The 21,175-nt window shown below is 58.7% G+C and overlaps 8 protein-coding genes across 8 annotated transcripts; 4 read left to right on the top strand and 4 right to left on the bottom strand.

Moving 5' to 3' along the window:
• Nucleotides 1-593: 593 nt before the first annotated feature.
• On the top strand, nt 594-3,184 carry CCR4 (uncharacterized protein; the record flags this gene model as incomplete). Its single annotated transcript, XM_060601043.1, has 4 exons — nt 594-687; nt 736-764; nt 799-3,068; nt 3,103-3,184. The coding sequence occupies 4 exons, from the start codon at nt 594-596 to the stop codon at nt 3,182-3,184; spliced, it is 2,475 nt and encodes an 824-aa protein (XP_060457576.1).
• A 686-nt stretch (nt 3,185-3,870) lies between these two features.
• Nucleotides 3,871-6,381, top strand: DBP5 (uncharacterized protein; the record flags this gene model as incomplete). The annotated part of the gene is made up of 8 exons (XM_060601042.1): nt 3,871-3,952; nt 4,422-4,454; nt 4,538-4,798; nt 4,893-5,058; nt 5,093-5,572; nt 5,608-6,113; nt 6,153-6,301; nt 6,340-6,381. 8 exons carry the CDS (start codon nt 3,871-3,873, stop codon nt 6,379-6,381), a joined length of 1,719 nt encoding a protein of 572 aa, XP_060457575.1.
• Nucleotides 6,382-8,612: 2,231 nt separating this feature from the next.
• CcaverHIS019_0411290 (uncharacterized protein) lies at nt 8,613-11,913 on the top strand (the record flags this gene model as incomplete). The annotated part of the gene is made up of 4 exons (XM_060601041.1): nt 8,613-8,789; nt 8,983-9,291; nt 9,330-11,204; nt 11,245-11,913. 4 exons carry the CDS (start codon nt 8,613-8,615, stop codon nt 11,911-11,913), a joined length of 3,030 nt encoding a protein of 1,009 aa, XP_060457574.1.
• Nucleotides 11,914-12,431: 518 nt separating this feature from the next.
• Nucleotides 12,432-13,879, top strand: CcaverHIS019_0411280 (uncharacterized protein; the record flags this gene model as incomplete). The annotated part of the gene is made up of 5 exons (XM_060601040.1): nt 12,432-12,587; nt 12,648-12,922; nt 13,098-13,297; nt 13,371-13,493; nt 13,632-13,879. The coding sequence occupies 5 exons, from the start codon at nt 12,432-12,434 to the stop codon at nt 13,877-13,879; spliced, it is 1,002 nt and encodes a 333-aa protein (XP_060457573.1).
• A 115-nt stretch (nt 13,880-13,994) lies between these two features.
• On the bottom strand, nt 13,995-14,354 carry CcaverHIS019_0411270 (uncharacterized protein; the record flags this gene model as incomplete). The annotated part of the gene is made up of 1 exon (XM_060601039.1): nt 13,995-14,354. The coding sequence occupies one exon, from the start codon at nt 14,352-14,354 to the stop codon at nt 13,995-13,997; it is 360 nt and encodes a 119-aa protein (XP_060457572.1).
• Nucleotides 14,355-14,393: 39 nt separating this feature from the next.
• Nucleotides 14,394-14,825, bottom strand: CcaverHIS019_0411260 (uncharacterized protein; the record flags this gene model as incomplete). Its single annotated transcript, XM_060601038.1, has 1 exon — nt 14,394-14,825. The coding sequence occupies one exon, from the start codon at nt 14,823-14,825 to the stop codon at nt 14,394-14,396; it is 432 nt and encodes a 143-aa protein (XP_060457571.1).
• Nucleotides 14,826-15,136: 311 nt separating this feature from the next.
• On the bottom strand, nt 15,137-16,502 carry CcaverHIS019_0411250 (uncharacterized protein; the record flags this gene model as incomplete). The annotated part of the gene is made up of 3 exons (XM_060601037.1): nt 15,137-15,312; nt 15,347-16,151; nt 16,449-16,502. The coding sequence occupies 3 exons, from the start codon at nt 16,500-16,502 to the stop codon at nt 15,137-15,139; spliced, it is 1,035 nt and encodes a 344-aa protein (XP_060457570.1).
• Nucleotides 16,503-17,017: 515 nt separating this feature from the next.
• CcaverHIS019_0411240 (uncharacterized protein) lies at nt 17,018-19,768 on the bottom strand (the record flags this gene model as incomplete). The annotated part of the gene is made up of 9 exons (XM_060601036.1): nt 17,018-17,844; nt 17,881-18,179; nt 18,213-18,322; nt 18,361-18,575; nt 18,610-18,651; nt 18,688-18,746; nt 18,781-19,281; nt 19,343-19,461; nt 19,622-19,768. The coding sequence occupies 9 exons, from the start codon at nt 19,766-19,768 to the stop codon at nt 17,018-17,020; spliced, it is 2,319 nt and encodes a 772-aa protein (XP_060457569.1).
• Between the last annotated feature and the right edge of the window lie 1,407 nt (nt 19,769-21,175).

Raw genomic sequence — 21,175 nt, 5'->3', positions numbered from 1 at the left:
CGGCGGGACATTGTGCCAGGAACCCCACTCACCCGAGATAACCTACCCACCGTAGGAGACTCACTGTATGAAAAGACACGCACGCGGTCCGCACGCCCTTGACCTTGACCTCTGATCCCTTGCTCATCCGCCATCCTCGGCTGTAGCTTGCTTCCCTCTACCCACCCCACACTCCGTCTAGCCGTCTCTCCGTCTCGACGTCTCTCTACAACCAACTACAGATTGACTGCAACTACACCCCCATCCACTACATCATCATCCTCCTCTTTCATCCCATCTTCCTCCTTTGATACCCGTCCAAACACTCGATCAAATCAAACTCCCATCCTGAACTCTGAACGCGCACTCGTCATTGTCGCACCATTGGCCACCAATTCCTCTTGATCCTCCAACTTGATCTCCTCGTCTCAACCTTCCTCTCTTGTCCAATTTGGAGCTATCAACCTTGGCCACAGATATTGTGCGACGAGACATTGTCCCCGTCCCCATCGGAACGAGATCAACCCGCACTCAAGACATTGACGAGCGCCGTACCCTGTTACTGCTGCTCGTTGTCCTAGCCTTGAGCAAACACGAGACCACCCGGCACGCCCATGCCACCACCCTTGGTCACCAACAGTCTCTCACCCAATACTCGACCTCTGTCCATCACTCATCTGCGGGATACTACCCACTCGACATCTTTCTGTACGTTGTGCGCAAGCGCACACCCTGGCGTCATTGCTGACCCACGAGTTCCCTTGATAGACCGATACCCACTGGATGTTCTACCCTCAGCAGTCGGTGACGTCTACGCAGGCCAAGCACCACCAGGAAGGCGGCGCTGAGCCACTCGGCGGCCTCGGCGGCAGAGGACTTGGCGGCGGTGGTGGCGCAGGAGGAGGAGCAGGGAATGGCGGAGCAGGTTGGAGTCGGCCAGCCGCCTTCAACGCTCCTCTGTCCATGAACTCTCCCTTTGGCGGCGGTGGCCAGGGTGGGCTCTTCGGTGGCCATCCTCAAGGCGGCCAAGGACATCACGGCGGACCAGGCGGACCCCATGTTCACAACCAACACGGCGGTCTGCACTCGCACAACCACCAACACCCTCACCATGCCGCGTTTGGCAACGGCGGCGGGAACAACTCGCACTTTGGCGGCCAGGGCGGGTTAGGCTTGGGTGGTCACGGTGCACCAGGCCAGTTCGGGTCCGGCATGGGCGGCGGGATGGGCTTTGGCGGCCAGCCGTCAAGCCCACCTAGAGCCCAGCAGGAGCAAGCGATGCCCATGACCACGCACTGGCAACAGCAGCTATTGAGGGCCGAGACGTCGCGTGTCTCCTCGTCCCCGCATCACCGGGCGCGCTCGGCGGCCATGGCCTCGCGCATGACAAACAAGCCCGCTGCTGTCGCCATCCTCAACCCCAATGACAACAACAGGCCCGCATCTGCACAAGGGATTGGCTCGCCAGCCCCCGGCACACCCAATGGGCACCGGAAGAATGTGCTGTCCGTCGCATCGAACACTCCGTCTGCAGTGCCCTCACCGCCGGCGAATGGTACTAAAGACACCGACGCCGGCGCCGACCCCATGAACTCTTCCCAACCCCCTGCGCCCGCATCTAAACCGGACGATGCGCCTTACGAGCCGTGGACCGGCTTGGACTTAGGCGGCATCCACCTGAAGACGCTGTCGCCCTCCCTGTTCACCTTCACACACATCACGTCGCTGTACATCAACCACAACAACCTCAAGGTGCTCCCCGCGGCCATCTCAAACCTCCGGCAGTTGACGCTTCTGGACGCGACCAGCAATGAGCTTCAGTCGCTTCCGCCCGAGATCGGCATGTTGTCCAAGCTCAAGGAGCTTCTGCTTTTCGACAATCAGCTTCAGAACCTGCCCACCGAGATCGGTGGCCTGTACCAGCTCGAGGTTCTCGGCGTTGAGGGCAACCCCATGGACGAGTTTGTGCGCAAGACGCTCGCTGAGAGCGGCGCGCCGGTTTTGATCGCTCACTTCCGTGATTTACACACCAGCGAGGCACCGCCAGACCGCGCATGGATCGAGGTTGAGCCTGACCTCGAGCTGGACGCGGGCAGCACAGAATCGTTTACGACCCTGTCGTACAACATCCTTTGCCCGTCGTTCGCGCCGAGCTCGTCGTATGCGTATACGCCGGCTTGGGCACTTGAGTGGCCATACCGGAGGGAAACGCTTTTAGAGGAGCTAATGAATGCGTCGGCGGACGTCGTGTGCTTGCAAGAGATCGACTCGGAGCAGTACGCCGAGTGGTTCTACCCCAAGCTCAAGGAGCGGGGCTACGACGGTGCGCACTACCCACGTTCGCGCGCGCGCACCATGTCGGCGGACGACGCCAAGCTCATCGACGGCTGTGCGACATTCTGGAAGCGGGAAAAGTTCCATCTCATCGAGACCCACGTCATCGAGTTCAACCAGATGGCGCTGCACAACCTCGAGGTGCGCACGGAAGACATGTTCAACCGCGTCATGTCGCGTGACAACATTGCGACGACCGCGCTCCTCGAGTCTGTCAAGACGGGCGCTCGGTTGGTTGTGGCCAACGCGCACATCTTCTGGGACCACAGATACCGCGACGTCAAGCTTGTCCAGATAGGCATGATGATGGAGCGGCTCGGCGAGATTGTCGAGAACTTCAGCTCGTTCCCCGCCAAGCCGGCCGTCGAGGGCGAGCCAGCCCCCGCAAAGTACGACAGAAAGGAGCGTGGGCGCGACATACCGCTCGTGTTATGTGTCGATCTCAACTCGTTGGCCAACTCGGGTGTGTACGAGTACATCTCCAAGGGCGAGGTGCCGGGCGCACATGAGGACTTTATGGACCACAAGTACGGCGCGTACACGGACAAAGGCCTCAAGCACGACTTGGAGCTGCGGTCGTCATGTGCGAGCTTTGGCGAGATGAAGATGACAAACTACACGCCGACCTTTGACGAGGCCATCGACTACATCTTCTACACGCCGCGCTCGCTCAAGGTCACGAGTGTTCTCGGCGACATTGACCGCAAGTACCTGAGCAAGGTGGTTGGGTTCCCCAACGCGTACTTCCCGTCAGAGTGAGTCTCTTCTGTGAGTTAATGCTGACGCCAGCCACATCCCCGTCTTCGCGCAGTTCCGGACAAAGGGCGATGCGGACAAGAAGCCCAAGATGCCGTCTTACATGCGGCAGTAGGATGGGGGCGTGGTGTGGTTGCGGCCGGGGCCAGCGTGAAACATCGATCTCGGCGGCTCGTGGAGAGCGTTGTGTGTTGGTGTAGACTGTTTGTGTGTCGAAGTAGCAGTGTACTACGGTGGAGAGGGAGTATGAATCGTGTCTTGAGAGTTGCAATGACGAGCGGTTGGATGACGACGGGGCAGCAGTGCGCTAGATCGACGCGGCTGCTCAACCGCTCACCCGCTCATGAAGTACCGCACCTGAGCTCCATACTCGAGCATACTTGAGCATACTTGAACTCATGCTAAACGTGGTCGTGATTGTAGTTACTCGACACGTGCCGGTGGTTGTGGCTGTCTGTTGTACTGTTGTACTGTTGTTGACTGGCTGGCTGTACCTCACCACCCAAGGCTTGGGACCTGATGCAGCCCACCTTGCCGCCGCCCGACGTCAGCGCACTAATATAAGACAAGGGTGCCCCGCGATCCCCGAATTTACTCAACACTCCATCCACCCGCTTTGTGTACACTGGGACTGTACACCTGTTTACATCGCGCCACAACTTGTCCACTTGTCCACTTGTGCAGGTATCTTGCTCTGCACTGCTCCACCGATTCACCGATCCACGTGTGAGACCCTACATTGGACCAACGCACGGACCACCGCGCTACCCCCACCCTCATCCCCCTCCACCCACCTCCACAATGTCAACTAAAGATTGGGCAGACGCGGATTCGGACCAAGACGAAGACGACAACGATCTCCGCAAGAGACTTGGTGGGATGGGTGAGTCTCGTCAAAAGATGGTGTGGAGGGAGGTGGAGGCTGGAGATTTGCTGTTGGAAGGGTTGTGTGAGCGGAGGAGTTGAAGCTCTGGTCTGATGATGGGTTTACTTGCGGAAGAGCTGTTGGCTTACAGCTTGGAGGCTGGAGGAATTGGAGGCTGAAGGAACGAGGAGCGGTTGCGAGAGGATCTGCAGGGGAAGATGGGCGGGTTGCGACTGAGACTGCGACATTTGCGAGGAGGAATTGTGGGTCATTGATGAGTGCACTGTCCTCCTGTCGGCGCGTCCACACCTCATCACCCCTCCTCACCTTTCCCCTCCCTATCAACCCCCCTCCTCCTCTCCTACACCACCCTTCTCCCTCCTACTCCTTCCATCTCTCTGTCTTTCCATCTATCATCTCTCTCATCCTTCATCCTCTCATCTCTCTCCATCTCATCACTCCCTTGTCAAAAGCTGTTGACACTTAGCTCCTCCTGATACTTCAAACGCAGACAACTCTGGTACGTCCTCTCCGTCACCATCGTCATCCCCACCTTCCTCGCTGCTCACCCACACCACTGACAAGACGAGCCATTAACCCCAGCTCGCGAATCTTCCCCCGGCGTGGCCTCCCTCGCATCTCGTATCGGCGGCCTCTCCACCGACGCCCCAGTTGCCCCCAAGGAACGCCCAAAGCCCAACACTGCCAACCCTCTCTTTGGCAAGGCTCTCGCTAGCGTCAAGGACCGCGTACCTTCCTCCAGCGCCCCCGCCTTCCCAGCAAAGGAGAACGAGGACGAACCAAAGCCTGCGGAAGTAGCACCCGACCAGCCCACGGGTGAAAGGAAGGCAGAGATGGACGACGGTGCGTTATCAGCTTCCAGCCTCGTCAACTGAGGAAGGGGTCTGTCGATCTCGATCGCCGGGCCTTTGCACGCGATGAAGGATGCTAACACTAGGCTGGGGCAACCCCTCAGACTCTGTCGCCGGCGACTCGGTCGACATGAACGATGACGTGTCGGGCCTCATCTCCAACGACTTCCAGGTTGAGGTCAAGCTTGCCGACCAGCAGGCCGACCCCAACTCGCCACTCTACTCGGTCAAGAATTTCGAGGAGCTTCCTCTGTATGTCACTTGAAGCGACGATCACTGACAACAGTCACCCCGATCTGCTCAAGGGAATCTACGGCGCTGGCTTCCAGAAGCCCTCCAAGATTCAGGAGAAGGCGCTGCCGATGCTCCTCGCGAATCCCGCGACCAACCTCATCGGGCAGTCGCAGTCGGGTACAGGCAAGACTGCCGCCTTCGCACTCAACATGCTCTCGCGTGTGGACCCAGCCGTTCTGACTCCCCAGGCCATCTGCCTGGCACCGTCTCGAGAGCTCGCGCGCCAGATCCAGTCTGTCATTAACAAGCTCGGCCAGTTCACCGACATCAAGACCTTCCTCGCTGTCCCCAAGTCTTGGCGCCGCGGCAACCGTCTTACCGAGCAGATCTTAATCGGCACCCCGGGTACCCTCGTTGACATGATCGGTTCGCGCGTCTTCGACCCCAAGCAGATCCGTGTCTTTGTTCTTGACGAGGCCGATGAGATGATTCAGCTCCAGGGTCTCGGTGACCAGACTTTCCGCATCAAGAAGTGAGTAACCTTATCTCTTCTGATCTGACTCGCAGGGTACTCCCGCCTGAGATCCAGAACGTGCTGTTTTCGGCCACGTTCCCGGACGAGGTCCAGGAGTTCGCGCAGCTCTTCGCACCCAGCGCCAACCAGATCTACCTCAAGAAGGAGGACATCACGGTAGACGCTATCACCCAGCTCAAGCTGGAGTGCGAGAACGAGCACGCCAAGTTTGACGCCTTATCGGCCCTTTACGACGTCATGTCGATCGGCCAGAGCATCGTCTTCTGCAAGCGCAAGGTGACTGCGGACGAGATTACCCAGCGCCTCGTCTCTGAGGGCCACTCGGTCGCCTCCCTGCACGGCGACAAGGACCATGCTGAGCGCGACAAGGTCCTCGACGGGTTCCGCGACGGCAAGACGAAGGTCCTTATTACCACCAATGTCGTCGCCCGTGGCATTGACATCCAGCAGGTCAACATGGTGGTCAACTACGACGTCCCCGACCTGGGCCCTGAGGGTAACTGGGAGCCTGACATCGAGACGTACATCCATCGTATCGGTGAGTTTGCTGGAGAGCTGTTGCTCGAGCTGACTTCAGGCCGCACGGGTCGCTTTGGTCGCAAGGGCCTCGCCGTCACCTTCATCCACGACGCCCGCTCCAAGAGAGACATCGAGACGATCCAGAACAGACTCGGCAAGCCGATGAAGCGCATCAGTGTCGACAAGGACCTCGACCAGCTGGAGAAGGTGCGTGCTTGTACAGGATGGTTGCATGTTAACCTCAGGCCCTCAAGGCTGCTACCAAAGCGCCGCCTGCGTCGAGCTAAGCTCCGCACCAGTCCCCCATTGAGCACAGGGGCACCCTGTCCCCATGCATCCCATTTTTTAGAGTGAACCACATCTCGTCGACGCTCCCTTAGGCGTAGCGTCCATATGCATCGTGTAATATGCAGTCTGATGGCCGATGAAGGCGATCAGGCGACTGGTGACAGGTTTCTGGCTTGAGCGGTTCCCTGGGTTTGGTATTCCCGGAACCAAATGACGAGCCGTAGGCTCGGACCACAGGGTCAGAGGAACAAGGTTGAGAACATGGCTCGGCGTTGATGTTTGGATATCATCGTCTCCTTCTCAAACTCTGGTTCGGCATCTCTCGTCCCCGCCACTCCGACGCCTCTACGGGATGGCTAGTTCGCCTATGGGGCACTTGGCAGTCCATGTCATGTGCATTGTGCCGCGCGTGCCAGAATGTGCCATGTGGCGTTCTTACCCCTGCTGAGCTTTGGAGCTAGAAACAGTAGCGCCCTCACACCAGTCTCACACATGCCATTCTCCCCTCCGCAGCCGGATATCCCGGACACTAGAAGCATGGGCCTCTCCAACCTTGCCATTGTCTCCTCGTGATGTCGGCGTTTACGTCTTCACCTATTCACCTTCACATCTCTCGCACTCGCACCCTGTCGGCCTCGTGTAAAACGTTCACCATCCATGCCACCTCTAACGGCACGCAATATCGTCCCCAACGTACCGTGCTCCTCTCCGTCTCTCCCCCTCACCTTCCCTCTCCCCTCTCACCCCTCCCTCCAACGTTGTTACCTGCGCCCTCACGCCCTTCTCTAACCGAACCCCAACAACTCGCGACTCACGCCCCAAGTCACTCCGGTCCCCCGCCCGACTAGTAACCCATTCGGCTTGGGGCACGATCACTACCTCGGTCACTGATCTCCCTCAACCCAGTGGTCAGTGAGTGGGAGAGGGAGCTGATCCATCGATCCCGCTCTGAGAGCGATGCTGATCGATTGTGATGCACCGATCACGCCTCGGCGACCGGGGACGACTGGGCGATCAACGATGACTGATCACGGAGGGTGAAGGCACTGTCGGATCTACGCAGCGATTCCGCAAAGTTGAATATAGCAGGCGTAACGAGCCCGAATAGCCTTGCGTCCTCTGACCCTTACGCTCCCCCCCCCCCCCCCCATCCCCCCGGGCACCCGTTTTCCGGGACCTGGGGACTCTGACTCGAGGGTGAAGAGGGGGGAATGGTGAATGGAATGGCGAGGAGGGAGAGTGGAGTCACAGAAGGCATGGAGACGCCAACTCACGGTCAAAACGTGGGGGTGGTCCCAGCTCCACGGCGGGTACTATGGATGCGGGTGGCCCGACGACGCTGATGTGGTGGCTGGAGGTACCGAGGTCTATGCGTTTGGAAAAGTGCCTGTGAGCTGCGAGAATCATGCGCCCGCGTTACAACACGTTGCATCCCCGAGGCAAGGAGCAAGCAAGCACGGCTAACAACGACTAGCCCCGAGGGATGAGGGGATCGAGGGGACATACAGTACCTAACTACATGTGACTAGAGCGGGCCGACTGGTGTGTGGCACACACTGTGGGGCAATGATACGGTACACGCATTGTGTGTGCCGCTTACACTCCGCTCCTCGTTCAGTGCTCGCTACCTCTGACTCGCTCACTTCCCTCACTACCTAACTCACGCTACGTGTATATATCCTACACTTGCCATTTAATCGTTCCACATCCTTCATCATCGTCTTGACGCCCCTCACGCTTACGCAGTTGTTCCACTCTGTTCGATCGCGACGATCATCATCGACTCCGATCCTTGGAAATGAACCCCCATGGTACCAAGATGGACAACATGAACCACCGACAACCTTCTTCATCCTCTTCCTCTTCCTCTTCCTCATCCTCATCCTCATCCTCCTCGTCCTCTTACTTTAACCTCTCTCCACCACGCTCACATCCCTTCATATCACCTCCCAAATCATCCCTCCCTCTCTACGCGGTCTCGGCTTCAGCCTCAATCTCGACTCTCTCCTTCGCACCAACCCTACCTCTCTCCCCACCTTCCTCCCTCCTCTCTTTCTCTCTTGTTCCTCCTCTTCCCCTTTCAACCCCAGGCAAGTTGACCTTGCTCAAGCGTACCGCTTCCATCCCAATACGGCGGTTGCGCCGGCAGCACCTGTCCCGGTTCTCTGAGTCCGCAGCCCCGCCTCTCCCGCCCACCCCACCTCATACGCCAAACGTGCAGCTCCCCACAATGTCGAACCCCACGCCGCCACCGTTTGGTCCACGCGAGGCCGCGCTGGCAGAGGTCCTCGCCCGTGGGAACATTGACGACTCGTTAGCCGCACTCGACGAGTACGCGTGGCGCTCTCTCCTCGCGGGCCTCCGCGTCCGGGAATACTGTGCTGCTGCAAGCTACGCAGTCCGCTGTGTGAGTGCACGACCTCGATGACTCACCCGCTCTAATCACTTTGGGGGCGGGTGCGCAAGGGACAGGGGAATGGAGAGCAATGCACTGACATCATCCGACCACCGCCATCGCCACCGGACACTGGCCTTCTCAAACCCAAACTCGATCTCCGCCACGTCCGCCATTTCACTTTCTGTTACCATCATGTGAACAGGCACCGCCCACCGGTATTCGGTTAGCACTCGTGCACTCGCCAACACGTCTCTTGTTCCCCTTCGCGCTCCCAGCCGGAGCACCGGCCGCGCCCGCGCCGAACAGTTTCATTCCGCCTCACGCGTTCCCCCATCTCACTCGCCGCCAGCTTGTCGAGTCGTTCGTGCGCCTCGCCCGCGAGAACCTCCTGCATCCAGTCATCGAAGCGCACGTCCACGAACTCACCCTCGAGTACGTCCGCCGGCGGTGGCGCGGCGAAAGCGGAGCTGTGGAATCGATCGCCCGGAAACTGGCAGAAGTTGAGCTTGAGGTGAGCTCCCCCACTCACATCCACAGCTCTAACTGCAGGTTATCCAGACAGAGCCGTTCGCCTCCGCGGCCGTCATCAACGCCCTCAACGATGTCCGCTTCCAGCTTGGCCTCGTCAATATCGTGCACCTCGTGGGCCGGCTCGGGGCGCAGGGGACGTCCCGATCGGCAGGAGATGCGACGCACCTTTTGTGTGCGTGGGTTGTTCGTCGCCTCAGTTCTGGAATGGAACCCCAGACAGTGGCCGACCATCTGTCTGCGATGCGAGAGCGGCTTCCAGAGCCCGCTGGCGATGTCCTCCCGGATGTCCTCGCACTCTTTTGTCTAGACGGGCGTCCGCCTCGCACCTCCGCAACGGTTACCGAAGACACCCGTGCCCGACCTCGCACACTGTCTCGTATCTCCCTCCGTGCAACCAAGCGACGGACGTTACCTCTTCCACTGTGGCTCTCGCCAAAGGCCAGCCCTAACCTCAAGCTCCCACCGCTCGATAGTAATCGCCGGCCGTCCTTACCGGCGCTGCTCCTCCCAGCCACGCCGCCTCGCTCGAACGATTCGGAGGGGAGCCCGCGCCAGGGCACTCCGACCAGCGACTCGTCGTCACCATGCTCGACGCTGGGAACGTACGATTCCCCGACGTTCCCGAATTCCTCACTGCCTTCCCTCTCTTTTCAGCCTCACAAGTCGTCGTCACCCTACCAATCTACGCCTGACCTCAACTCTCTCGGCCTCACCCACTGGCCTCTGGAGCGCACAATTCTCGTCGACCATCTCCTCATCCTCCGCTACCGTCTTGCCGCCGACGTCGATAGCTGGTACCTCGGAGTCGGGCGCGACAAGGCTGCCGACCTCCTCATCGCCGTCGAGTCTGCTGGCGAAAGGGATACGACGGGGGTCGTTGCGCAGCTCCGGTATGCGTTTGGTCTCCCCGTCATTGTCATCCCCATAAGCCGCACAGTGTCTCCTGAAGAGGACTCGGCCATGTCGTTACACCAGCGCGACGTGTCGTTCGACCTCGAGCAGTACCTCGACGACATCACACCTGTCGAGGGGGGGAGCAAGGCGCCGCATGGCGCCTCACCTCTGTCCAAGCCTTCCACTTCGGCATCGCACCTTGTTGACCTGTACAACGCCAGGGCGTCGATCTCGACAATCAGCAGTGCGCTCACCATCGACTCGACAGCGACCATGACCTCGTTGAGCGACAGCCTCTCGGTGAGTTCGTTCTCCATCCACGAAGCGAGGCGCGAGCTCCCATTGTCGGCCAAGGCAACAACCTTTCGAGTCCCAGACCGGCAGCGCGTCAAGTCGTTGGACGACGCCGGATTCCCTTCGCCGCTCTCCCCGTATCCACGGTTCGCCAAGTCGATGCCTGACGTGAACGACACATACACACGCATCCCAGACCGGACACACCGCCCACGCTCCACCAAGGACTTCCGCCTCCTTCCCGCATTCGACGTCGAGGCGCAACACGCCGACTGTGAGCATGGGGTCGTAACTGATGCTGGACACTCCCCACTCGAGCGCACGTCCACGTTGGTCAAAGGCTACACCTTCCCTCCTCGAAAGCCGCCGCGCACTATCCCCTTAGTTGGGGAGCTGTCGCCTCGCCGTCCCTCCCTTGACGAGGGTGACCGCTCGCGCCGGCAAAAGTTCCGCCAGTGCGTCATCGTGGATGGGACTCGCGTTTCGCCGTACGCCTCGCCCAAGACAGAGCCTCAAGACCTCACTGCCTTTGGCGCTATCCTAACCCTGTTCCAACCAGGCGCCGACAGCAGCACCGAGGCCGTCGAGCGTACCCTTCTCAAAGCTGTCAAGAACGAGGAGCGGCGGCTAGGTGCATTGGGAGAGGTGTTCGATGCCGAAGCACGGGCGCGTCTGGCATGGCTGCTCGAGCAAGTTGGGCAGGAGGTCAGTTGTGACATCCTGATTCCAAAGCAACTGACATCAGATCGCTCGTCCCGACCTCGTCTGTGCCGTTGACCGCGTGTTATACACCATCTCGTCGCCGACTCGGCCTCTTTGGCGGACACCGTCCACGTACAAAGTCTCCACTCCCCGCAACCGGATGTCGCAACAGATCCGGTCTTCAGCGAGTACGAAGCCTCTCAGCATCGTTGTCCCACCCAGGGAACACGCTGGTATCGAGCTCGAGGTTGACTTGCCCTCTGTGGCCTCAGCGACGCTGCTCACCTTTGGTCGCAGCCGCTCCACCAGCCCCTCCATTGCCGAGAGCGACGAGGACTCGCTCGAGTGCGACGCCACTCCAACCATGCCAGCCTACCCGCTCGGCACGCCGCCGTTACGCATTCGCCGCGCGTACCCGAAGCGCTACTCACCATTGAACCTGCACCGCCGCTCGGCCCTCCGCCACCGCACAATCCACCCGCACTCCTCGACCTCGCCCTCGCCAACCGACACCCCCACGACCAGTCACAACACCACTCCGACTGCGTCGCTCTCACCGCTGGCCACGCCATCGAATTACCAGACACCTCGCGCATACACGCCCGCGAGCATGAACCCTATAGTATGCACGGACACGTCGCTCAAACCGCGCCCAATCTCGCCTCCATCCCAACGCCTTGCTCACGCTGTTCACGCTGTTCACGCTTTATGACATTCGCTCGGACGATTCAACAGTTACTCTGCATCCTGCCGCCTACACGTTGTCGGTTTCCTGGTCGCTCGCAATTTAAGGCCTGTTATCTATCGTGTCCTACCCATCGCCGCATGCGTTTCTCATGCTGCGCTGTGCTCCTGCCCGTATCACAGTGCCGATAATTTCTACTTTGTGTTGGTTCACACACGCTATAGTTGATAGTTTGACCGTGCAGGCATATTTCATAGTATATGATACAAACACGATGTTGTCTTTATCTTTTTGGTGGTACTGTAACTAGGCGATGCTTGGCATTGTCACTGAGCGACCCGAGCGACTCACCCGGCCCTTGACGTTTTGAGTTTTCAGGAATTTACCCTATATTGATCAACCCGGCTGAGACGCGTTTGCCGACGGGTGAGACGGGCGACCCATGCGGCCCAGCTAACGCATTTCGATACATGACCAACGTCGACAATCACCTCCTTCTCTAACCTCTCTAATCTCTCTGACATTTACACCCAAAAGCAAGCACGATGGCCCGCGACGTCGTGCCAGAAGTGGTCCTCGACGAGTTGGGCGAGAGTATCGCTCCCGCGCCCAAGCAACACTCGCCATTCATCGGCTTCGCGGCGGGTATCCTCTCAGGATGGACAAAGTTGATAGTCGGGCATCCGTTTGATACCATCAAGGTAGGTTGCGGTGATCTCCTCTTGTCCTCTCCTCTTAGTATGTAGTGTCACTAACACCAGACACGACTACAATGCGCCCCACCAGGGACCTTCAACGGCGCGTGGGACTGTCTAATCAAGACGGTGACGAAAGAGGGCGCCTTCGCAGTGTACAAAGGCGCCTCAGTCCCCGCCGTATCATGGGGCATAACCGACGCGATCCTCATGGGCTCGCTGCACAACTACCGCGCATGTCTCAAGGATGCGGGGTTTAGCGAGCCGAACCCAGACGGAACGGGCAGTCGGTTGACGTTGGCGGGACATAGTATTGCGGGCTTGTTTGCCGGGTGGACAAAGTGAGTCGGCTCAACCTCTCCAAGCACCACCACCCTCCATCCCTCACCTTTTTCCTGTGCTTCATCACCCTCCTCGTCACCCCCCCTCCCTCTCACCCCCCTCTCCCAACCTCGCAGCGTCACAATCGCTCGATTCTCCTCCTCTCGCCCTCTAGCCCGCTCAAGCTAATCCCAGCGCGGCCGTCGCACACCCAACAGAAACGATCAAGTGCAAGCTCCAACTACAGCTCGTGCAGCCCGAACACGTGCCGAAGCAATACTCTGGTCCGATCGATGTCGTGCGTCAGACTTGTGCGGCACAGGGTCCATTGGGGATGTGGCGCGGTCTCGGGGCGAGCTTTATCTACCGCTCGTGCTTTGCGGCCATGTTTGGAGGTGAGTCGAGTCGCGCGAAGCGAGGGCCCATAAGGCGCTCATATTTGCTGGCAGACGAACACACTCACGCCAGGGTTCGAGATCTTCAACCGCCTGTTCAACAGCTGGAAGGGGACGTCCTGGGAGATGTCGCAGGGTGCCGCCAACTTTGTCGCCGGCGGCATGGCAAGTAACATGTACTGGTTCGCTGCTTTGCGTGAGTATCGCAAGCCCAGAGGGCGAGCCGCAGGGACTCTGGGAACCTGTCCTCGTCGCGGGCAGCTGCTACCTGGTAACCTGAATTGCAGCTGTCGTCCTCATCTCGTCGTCTTCTTGTTGCCGCAGCTAACACCAGCACTCGACAATGTCAAGAACCGGATCATGGTCGACTCGCCCACCGCCCCGCGATACAAGGGCGTTTTCGACACGTACCGCCAAGTCTGGCGGGAGACGTTTGACCCCAAGAAGGGATTGGCGTGGAACAGTGCTGCGCGCGTACGCAATTTCTATCGCGGATTCGTGCCGGTCGTGTTGAGGGCGTTCCCGACAAACGCAGCGGCACTGGCAGTGTGGGAGGCGACGATGCGGTGGGCCACAAAGTAGATGTTGTATCACTGTACCAGCTTATATCGTACCCGTGACAAGCGCTGACATCTATTTACATCTACGTGTATTGACACTACTCACACGCAATCATCAGATCGCCTAATTGTCGAATCTACGCAAACCCCATGCCGCGCTTCCACTCAGCCCACCATGCCGCCCAGTCACGGCGCTTCTTGCGCTTGCCCTTCTTGAGAGCCAGTTGATCCTCATATAACATCTTGAGCCGCTCAATCTCCTTCTCCTGCCGCATCACGACGATCTGCAACTTAGTTTGCTCCTGAGCCAGATCGCAATACTCGCGAAATAGCCACTTGTACTTATTTTGCAGCAACGCCAACATGTCGCGCACGCCATCGTGCTGTCCCTCCAACACGCCATGCTCGTCTTGGAGCATAGTATGCTGCGCCAGCAGCGTGGCGTGGCGCTCAACCATGGAGTGATACTTGACCTTGAGATTGGCCAGCTCTGTCATGATGAGCTTTCCCCGGGCCTTGGCATCACGGCGTTTCTGTCAGTCCTTGGCGTCCATGAAGGGCGAATTCGAGTTCTCCTTGTCTCTCCCCTTTTCCTTGGCTGTATTGTCCTTTCCCTCACTTCCAAACACCTGCCGCCGAAGACGTAAAGGGAGAGGCGCGGCGAGGAGGTCGGGCTGCGCCGGGAGGAGATTACGCGGTTGTAGGGGGGAACTGACCGGCGTGGGTGGACACGTTCGGATCACGGATTGGGGCGACGGTGGCGAGATTGTGACGGCGGGGGGTTTCGTGTCCAGGATTGTGATGGTGGGCCCCGTGGATGGGCTGGCCATGTTCGGTTCGGCGTCTGTGACGTTGGGGTGGTGAACGGAAGGACCGACCAAAACGTACGCGTCGTCGATGGCGGGAACCGAGATGACGCACTTCGAGCTGCGCGTGCGTGGCGAGATGCCCGAGAGGGCGAGAGACATGATGTCGAGTGCCGGGTACCGAGGCTAGGAGTGGCAAGATGAAGTTGTCGGGTATGCTGCGGATGGGAATGGGAATGGAATGGGGATGAGGATGGGAATGAGGGGCAGGGTGAATGGTTTAGTATGCTGGAGTGCGATGGAGAGTGCGTGAGAGTGCGAACGAGTGCGTGCGAGTGCCAACGAGTGCCATGTGTTTGGAATGTCAGTACTGTAATCAACAACGCAAGCAACGAGGTGTCAAGTGCGAGTAAACAATCACCACCCCAAACCCACACTGACGCAAGCAAACACCGCACCAGATCCATCTCCCCCTAGTTGTGCGGAAAGTACGAGCTGTACGCGTTGAGGGCCGGCTGTCCACCCAGGTGGATGTAGAGGACATTGCTTCCAGCCGCGATAGATCCCTCCTTGATGAGCGCCATCATTCCCGCCATGCTCTTGCCCTCGTATACTGGGTCGGTGATCATTGCGTCCGTCTGCGCCGCGACTGATGTCAGCCCCACTCATTTAGTTTCACTCACATTTGATGGCCTCCATCGTCGTGTCGTCCGGAATACCATAGATGCCGGCATGGAACCGTTCGTCCAAGATGATAGCGCTGTCGGGAATCTCCAGCTCGGGATCCAGAGTCTTGGCCGTGTTCCGCGCAATCCGCGCCACCTGTTCCTTTGTCTGGGCCGGCTTTCCACTCGCATCGATACCGATAACCTTCCTCCCCTTGCCCTCCGCCACCGCCCCCACAATCAATCCCGCATGCGAAGATCCAGTAACACTACACACGACCAGGGTATCAAAAAAGACACCCATCGTCTTCTCCTGTTCCGCCAACTCCACCACCATATTAACGAACCCCATTCCTCCCAGAGGATGATCGCTCGCTCCAGCCGGAATATAGTACGGCTTTCCGCCCTTCTCCTCAATCTCCCGCACAGCAGCCTGGGTTGCCGCCTTATGTTCGATCCCGAAATCCTCGTTATTGAGCCGTACGTCGCCCCCCATAATCCGCGAGAGGAGGATATTCCCCACTTCGGCATACAAGGGCGGGTCGATGGGCACCCACTTCTCCTGAATTGTTATGGCCTTCATTCCGCATGCCGTTGCGGTGGCTGTGACTGCACGGGTGTGGTTGCTTTGTACGCCACCGACTGAGACGAGGGTGTCGCAACCCTGGGCGCGGGCGTCCGCAACAAGGTACTCGAGCTTGCGGACTTTGTTCCCGCCGTACGCTAGGCCCGAGTTGCAGTCCTCACGCTTGGCGTAGATGTTTACTTTGCCGCCGAGGGCCGAGGTCATCTTGGGCAGGAACTGGACGGGGGAGGGCCCGAACTGGTGTGAGCGGGTGGGTGGGGGGAGGGGGTGGGGGGAGGGGGGGGGGGAGGGGGGAGGGGGGGGGGGTATTGGCGGCGTTGTGATGGGGTGGGTTGGTTGTGAAGGGATGGGATGAGGGGGGTGGTGATGGGCCGAGAGGCCTTGTGATGGAGGGGGCTGTGGTGCTGGAAGGGTGGGGGAAGGAAGGTGAAGGGGAAGGGGAAGGGAAGAGGGGGTCTCGAGGCGAGGGAAAAAGTGAACGGCGAAGAGAGATATCACCAATCAACCCCGATGGCGTACAAACTCGGCACTCACCAGGAACGTCTCCTTGGGCAGAGAAGCCAGCTTGTCCTTGTAAACGTTGGACATGACGATATGAGTTGGAAGTGAGGGGACAGCTGGCATCTAGCATCTGGCAGTCTTATAAGCCGCTCCCATTGCTGGAACCGCGTCACCCCACCACATGTTCATTCCTTTGTGGTGGGCATAGAGAACGGTGGACGTGCGGGCAACATCTGCCCGCTGATTGCCCGCCTTTGTACCGTGTTGGCCGGAGTTGCCCGAGACGGGCAAGGGGTACTTCCGCCCCATCCGGAACGATAGCAGCGAGGATTCAGGTAGCTTTGATCAAGTCGTGACGGCCAAGTCGGATCCACGGCGTCTTGGCCAGTTGCCGAGCTGGCCCCCATCTCCCATTACCAACAGCAACCCTTACGCTATCGGATCTCGGCCTCGTAAAGCACGCCATCGTGATACACCCACATGTCCAGTCGGTAACTGGTGCATCAACTATATCTAAGGCCGCCGCTGCGCACCTGTATGAAAGCACTACTTACTCTATGTATATGTACTGGGATAGCTCGTGAATTAGCTTTCCGCTCCAATCAGGCATGTCCGCCATGCAGAGGGAGCGGGGGAGAGGCGAGGCGGCGCGAGCCGTTGGTATACGCCGAGCTCTCCTGCTGCGCCATCGGGACAGAGCCGCCACCCTGGTCGAACAGCGCCGGGTCGACCTGCGGCGCACTGCCAGGCCCAATCCACCCGCCGTCCATGCCGACAGGCATGCTCCACGGGTAGTTGCCGCTGAGAATGATGTCGAGCTCGCCCATGGCTGTAGCGGGAGTTTGGCCTGGAGCAGGGATCGGACCGCCGTACTGGCTGTCGAAGGGAACTAAAGGCGGCATCAGACCCTCGCGGTCGGTCGCAGCGGACGCGTCGGCACCGGCCTCGTCAAACGAACCCTGCGGATAAGGTCCGGTGCGGACAAGGCGGCGCAGATAGCGGGCGTGCAGGGCGGGCGAAGAGCCTGGGTACGCGCTCGCCCTGTCGAGGCCTTCGGCTACGCTAAGAATCGTGTTGCGCGTGTGCTCGACCTCGGCCTGGTCAAACTCATACAGCTCGGGGTTACGGCACAGCGTCCACAGGAACGTGGCCGCGTACAGCGCAAAGTGGAGGAGCGTGTCTGATGCGTAGGTAAGTTGCTCCTTTTCGAGGTCGTTGAAACGGAACAGCACCGTCGTCGCAGCGTTGAGGCAGTAGTCAAACGCCGGGATGCTCCTCATCTGAAGCCGGGGAGGCCCAGGGGGAGGGGGAGGTAGACGCTCGCTGGGAGGGATACGGAGCGTGTGATGGAGAATCGTGAGGTTGAGGTTGAGCGCAAGCGAGGCGTACCAGACACGGGGCTTGTGGACGATTGACGGGCGGCCTCCAACTGAGGTCAGCAAGGACAGTCAAAAGCATCGCTCACCTTGGAGAATCTCGTGGATCCATGCTTCCAAATAGGCAGTCCACTCTTCATTCAGCGTCTTGGTGATGGTGGATAGGACAAGCGGGTTTGTGGCCGCGTCTGTCAGCCGCTCGCGGTACTGGAGATAACGCCTGCGGAGGTCGACGCTGAAGACGACCCAGGTGTCTGCGACAATATTCTCAGTGTAACCCCGCTTGAGCCAGAAGTGGTTGGTCGTGATGAGTGGGTCCGTTGTTGGGATGAGCATCGGCTGACGGAACTGCATGTGGAAGATTGAGTTGATGGAGAACAGCGTCATCCTTGTTGTCAGCCACCGAAACCTCGTCGCTTACCATAGACGTTGCCGGTGACGAACTTCCCGGCGCTCCGAGTCGGTCATCGTGTCAAGGATGTGCGGAGGTGGGTTGTCACTGAGTCTCAGCTCCTGGGCGAGGACAACAGCCTGAGCTGGTTAGCGGACACCTGTACGTCGTCACCTACCCTGTTGAAATAGAAAGCCGCCTTGTCATCGTCGGGCTCCTTCCACAAGGTCAGCGCGACGATTGCCTGGACAACGTCGACCCTGCAGAGCGCCTCGGCAAAGGCCCACATGAGGTGGTTTTGTGCCATGACGACAATGTCCTGATGAACATCGTTGTGCGTGATGGCCAGTGGCTCTTGGCCCACTTGGTCGAGGTAGCGGGAGCCGATGCACACTGTGGTTAGTGAAGAAAGGGAACGCAGACCCACTGATCACGGTGTAAAGGAATGGCGACGTCTGACGCACATAGTCTGGTTGTCAGCTCGATTTCAGTGGTGTGAGCCCACCATGCGTGTGAATCACAGGATCGATGATAGCCATGGCTCGGTTGAAGTGCTTGACAAAGCTGGGGGTTAGCGCCAGATGCAGGTTCAACTCACAGGTCGAAGAATGTCCTGCCCTCTTCCACGGTGATTAAGTTGACTGCCACCGGTTCCTCTGCTCCGCGGTGCCCGTTGGCGGGGCCTACTGAACCGGCAGTGCCGGTGGGTCTAAGCTCACGCACAAACTCGGCGCGAGGTGAGCGCTCGACGTACTCGCGGTTGCGAGGAGGCTCTGGGCGAGGCGCGTGACGGATTGCGCTGGTCTCAGAGTATCCGTCGTCCTCATCGTCGGCTTCCCACACGTCGACCATCCTTTTCAGCGAAGAGTCGGCCGTCCCAGAAGGGGGCAGACGCGATGGACCAGCGCCAGGACCCATGTCGAGTTGCTGGTCGACCGCCATGAAGGGGTACCGGCCCACGCCTGACATGAGGGTGCGTTCCGGCGAGCCGCCCCGATTGTTGTAGTATCCGGACGCAGCCGGATGCGCGTGGCTGGAGCGTGGTTCGTGGTGTGAGTGCTTGGCGGCTGGCGACTCGGCTGGGCTGTCTGTTGGATGGCTGCGTGTCAGTTTTCGGTATGCATTGTTCAGATGTCGCCGGGTGGCCAAGCCACACGTACGGGTTCTTGCGCTTTCGGCCGCGATTGTGCTTCTTAAAGACGCATTCGAGCTGCATCCGCACGCAACGCGCACACGCCTTATGGTGATCGGGGTCATCGAGGGCTGGATGGCATCGGATCTGGCTTGTTAGCAGGCGGCGGCGGCGGGGGAACGGTCTCGGTCAAAGTAGGCCCGGGAGGGAGGAGGAGGGGAGGGAAACGCTGATCCATCCATCTACAGCTTCGGTATGCATGTGCTTCTCGACCCATAATGAGAGGCAGAGGCAGTGCTCGACATACCTTGTGACGGCGGCACTCGTTGCATGCTTGGCTTCCGCGCTCTACGACTCGGAGCTTTGGCTTGAACCCTCCTTCGGACGGCGAATTTGCCTTTGAGTCTGGCGATGTTGGGGCCGTGTGGACCGACATATGGCTGTGGTGGTCCATGGTGATGGATGTAGGCGATATGAAGCGGTTGAGAGGAGTGGATGGGATGAGGTATGGTGTAGTAGTGGATGAAGTGGATGTGGAAGGGTGTTTGGATGATATGATTGCAAGATTGATAGTGAGAATGTAGTGAAGAGTCTCATTCAGAGGCGGAAAGGCTAGAGGGAAGGGGGAGCTCAAGGGCGGCCAAAGGAAGCCGAGGTAGAGTATTAGATCGGGTTCAAAATTCAAATTGAGACATTAAAAGACTTTGTCTTTTGATTTCGAGTTACAAAACAAATAAGCAGAAGTTGAATGGTTGCCGGATGCCGAGGACCGAAAACACTCAGTTCACTACCCTTCCGACAACCACTCGTCAACCTATTAACACATATACGCTTGGCTTGGTTGATACTACCTACTCGGCCCTTTTCTCTCTCGATCTCAATCTCGAATACCCAGTAGACTTGCATAGGTATTTGCCTACCGACACGCCGGTGAGGCGTTTCCGCACCACGCCACTGACCCAAGCAGCCATAGAAAAAAAAGGTAGCCGAATGGTCCTGAACCTGAGACTTTGGCGAGCAAGTAGAATGGCAGAGAGAAAGGGCAGAGTAGGGTCAGACAGCATAGGTGAAGCACAGGTACCGGGGAATCCGTGTCACGGCGCGTCTGGTCGTCACCCCACCCCACCAGACATTCATAGGCCCGACGTCAAAATCACCGTGTCAACTCTACCCATCCACTACAAGTCACAGGGCGGGCTTTTGGGCCCGACCACAATCTACACTTGGGACAATCGGTGACGTAAAAAAAAAAGAGAGACGTACCCCAAGTCTCGCACCTCGGAGCTGCACCCCTGGCTGGCCCGATCAACTGGTTCCAGTAGATGATTAAGCTATCGGGCGGCGCTGACATCGTACAATGCATGCTGCGTGCGCAAGGGCAGCCAGCAGTGAGAGGCGAATGGTGGTGACCTGTCGGACGTTATTACCCGAGCCGAGAGTGTGCAACCGAAAATTTATATCACCACCCCGTTTAGTATAAGAGACCGGCTACGTCGGTGGGAAACGGACACGTCACTGCCGGTAGCTCCCGGTGCATACTGCGGCCTTGTGCAATAGAGATGGGCGTCTCATTGTCAAAAGCCGTGAGAGGAGCTGTGCGTATGATTGAAGCGATTACAGATATGGTGGTCCAAGCTGATGATGAGATGATGATCGGACGCTCGGTGTCCTGTTTTTTATTTGAATGGTCGGATGAGTTCGGTGATCCACAAATAAAAAAACAGTCAGTCTCGGTCAGCTCGGTCAGCTCGGTCAGCTCGGCCAAGTCGGCTTGAAAACAATTTCCCAGCTTCGGCCTCCATCCTTTTACTCGTTTTTACTCCAACAACAAACTATGTCATGAGTACAATGAGGGGAGCGC

This window comes from Cutaneotrichosporon cavernicola (assembly GCF_030864355.1).
Source record: "Cutaneotrichosporon cavernicola HIS019 DNA, chromosome: 4".
In the NCBI taxonomy this organism is placed as follows: domain Eukaryota; kingdom Fungi; phylum Basidiomycota; class Tremellomycetes; order Trichosporonales; family Trichosporonaceae; genus Cutaneotrichosporon; species Cutaneotrichosporon cavernicola.
The sequence above is the reverse complement of the archived record's forward strand: the minus strand, read 5'-3'. Positions and strand labels throughout refer to the sequence as shown.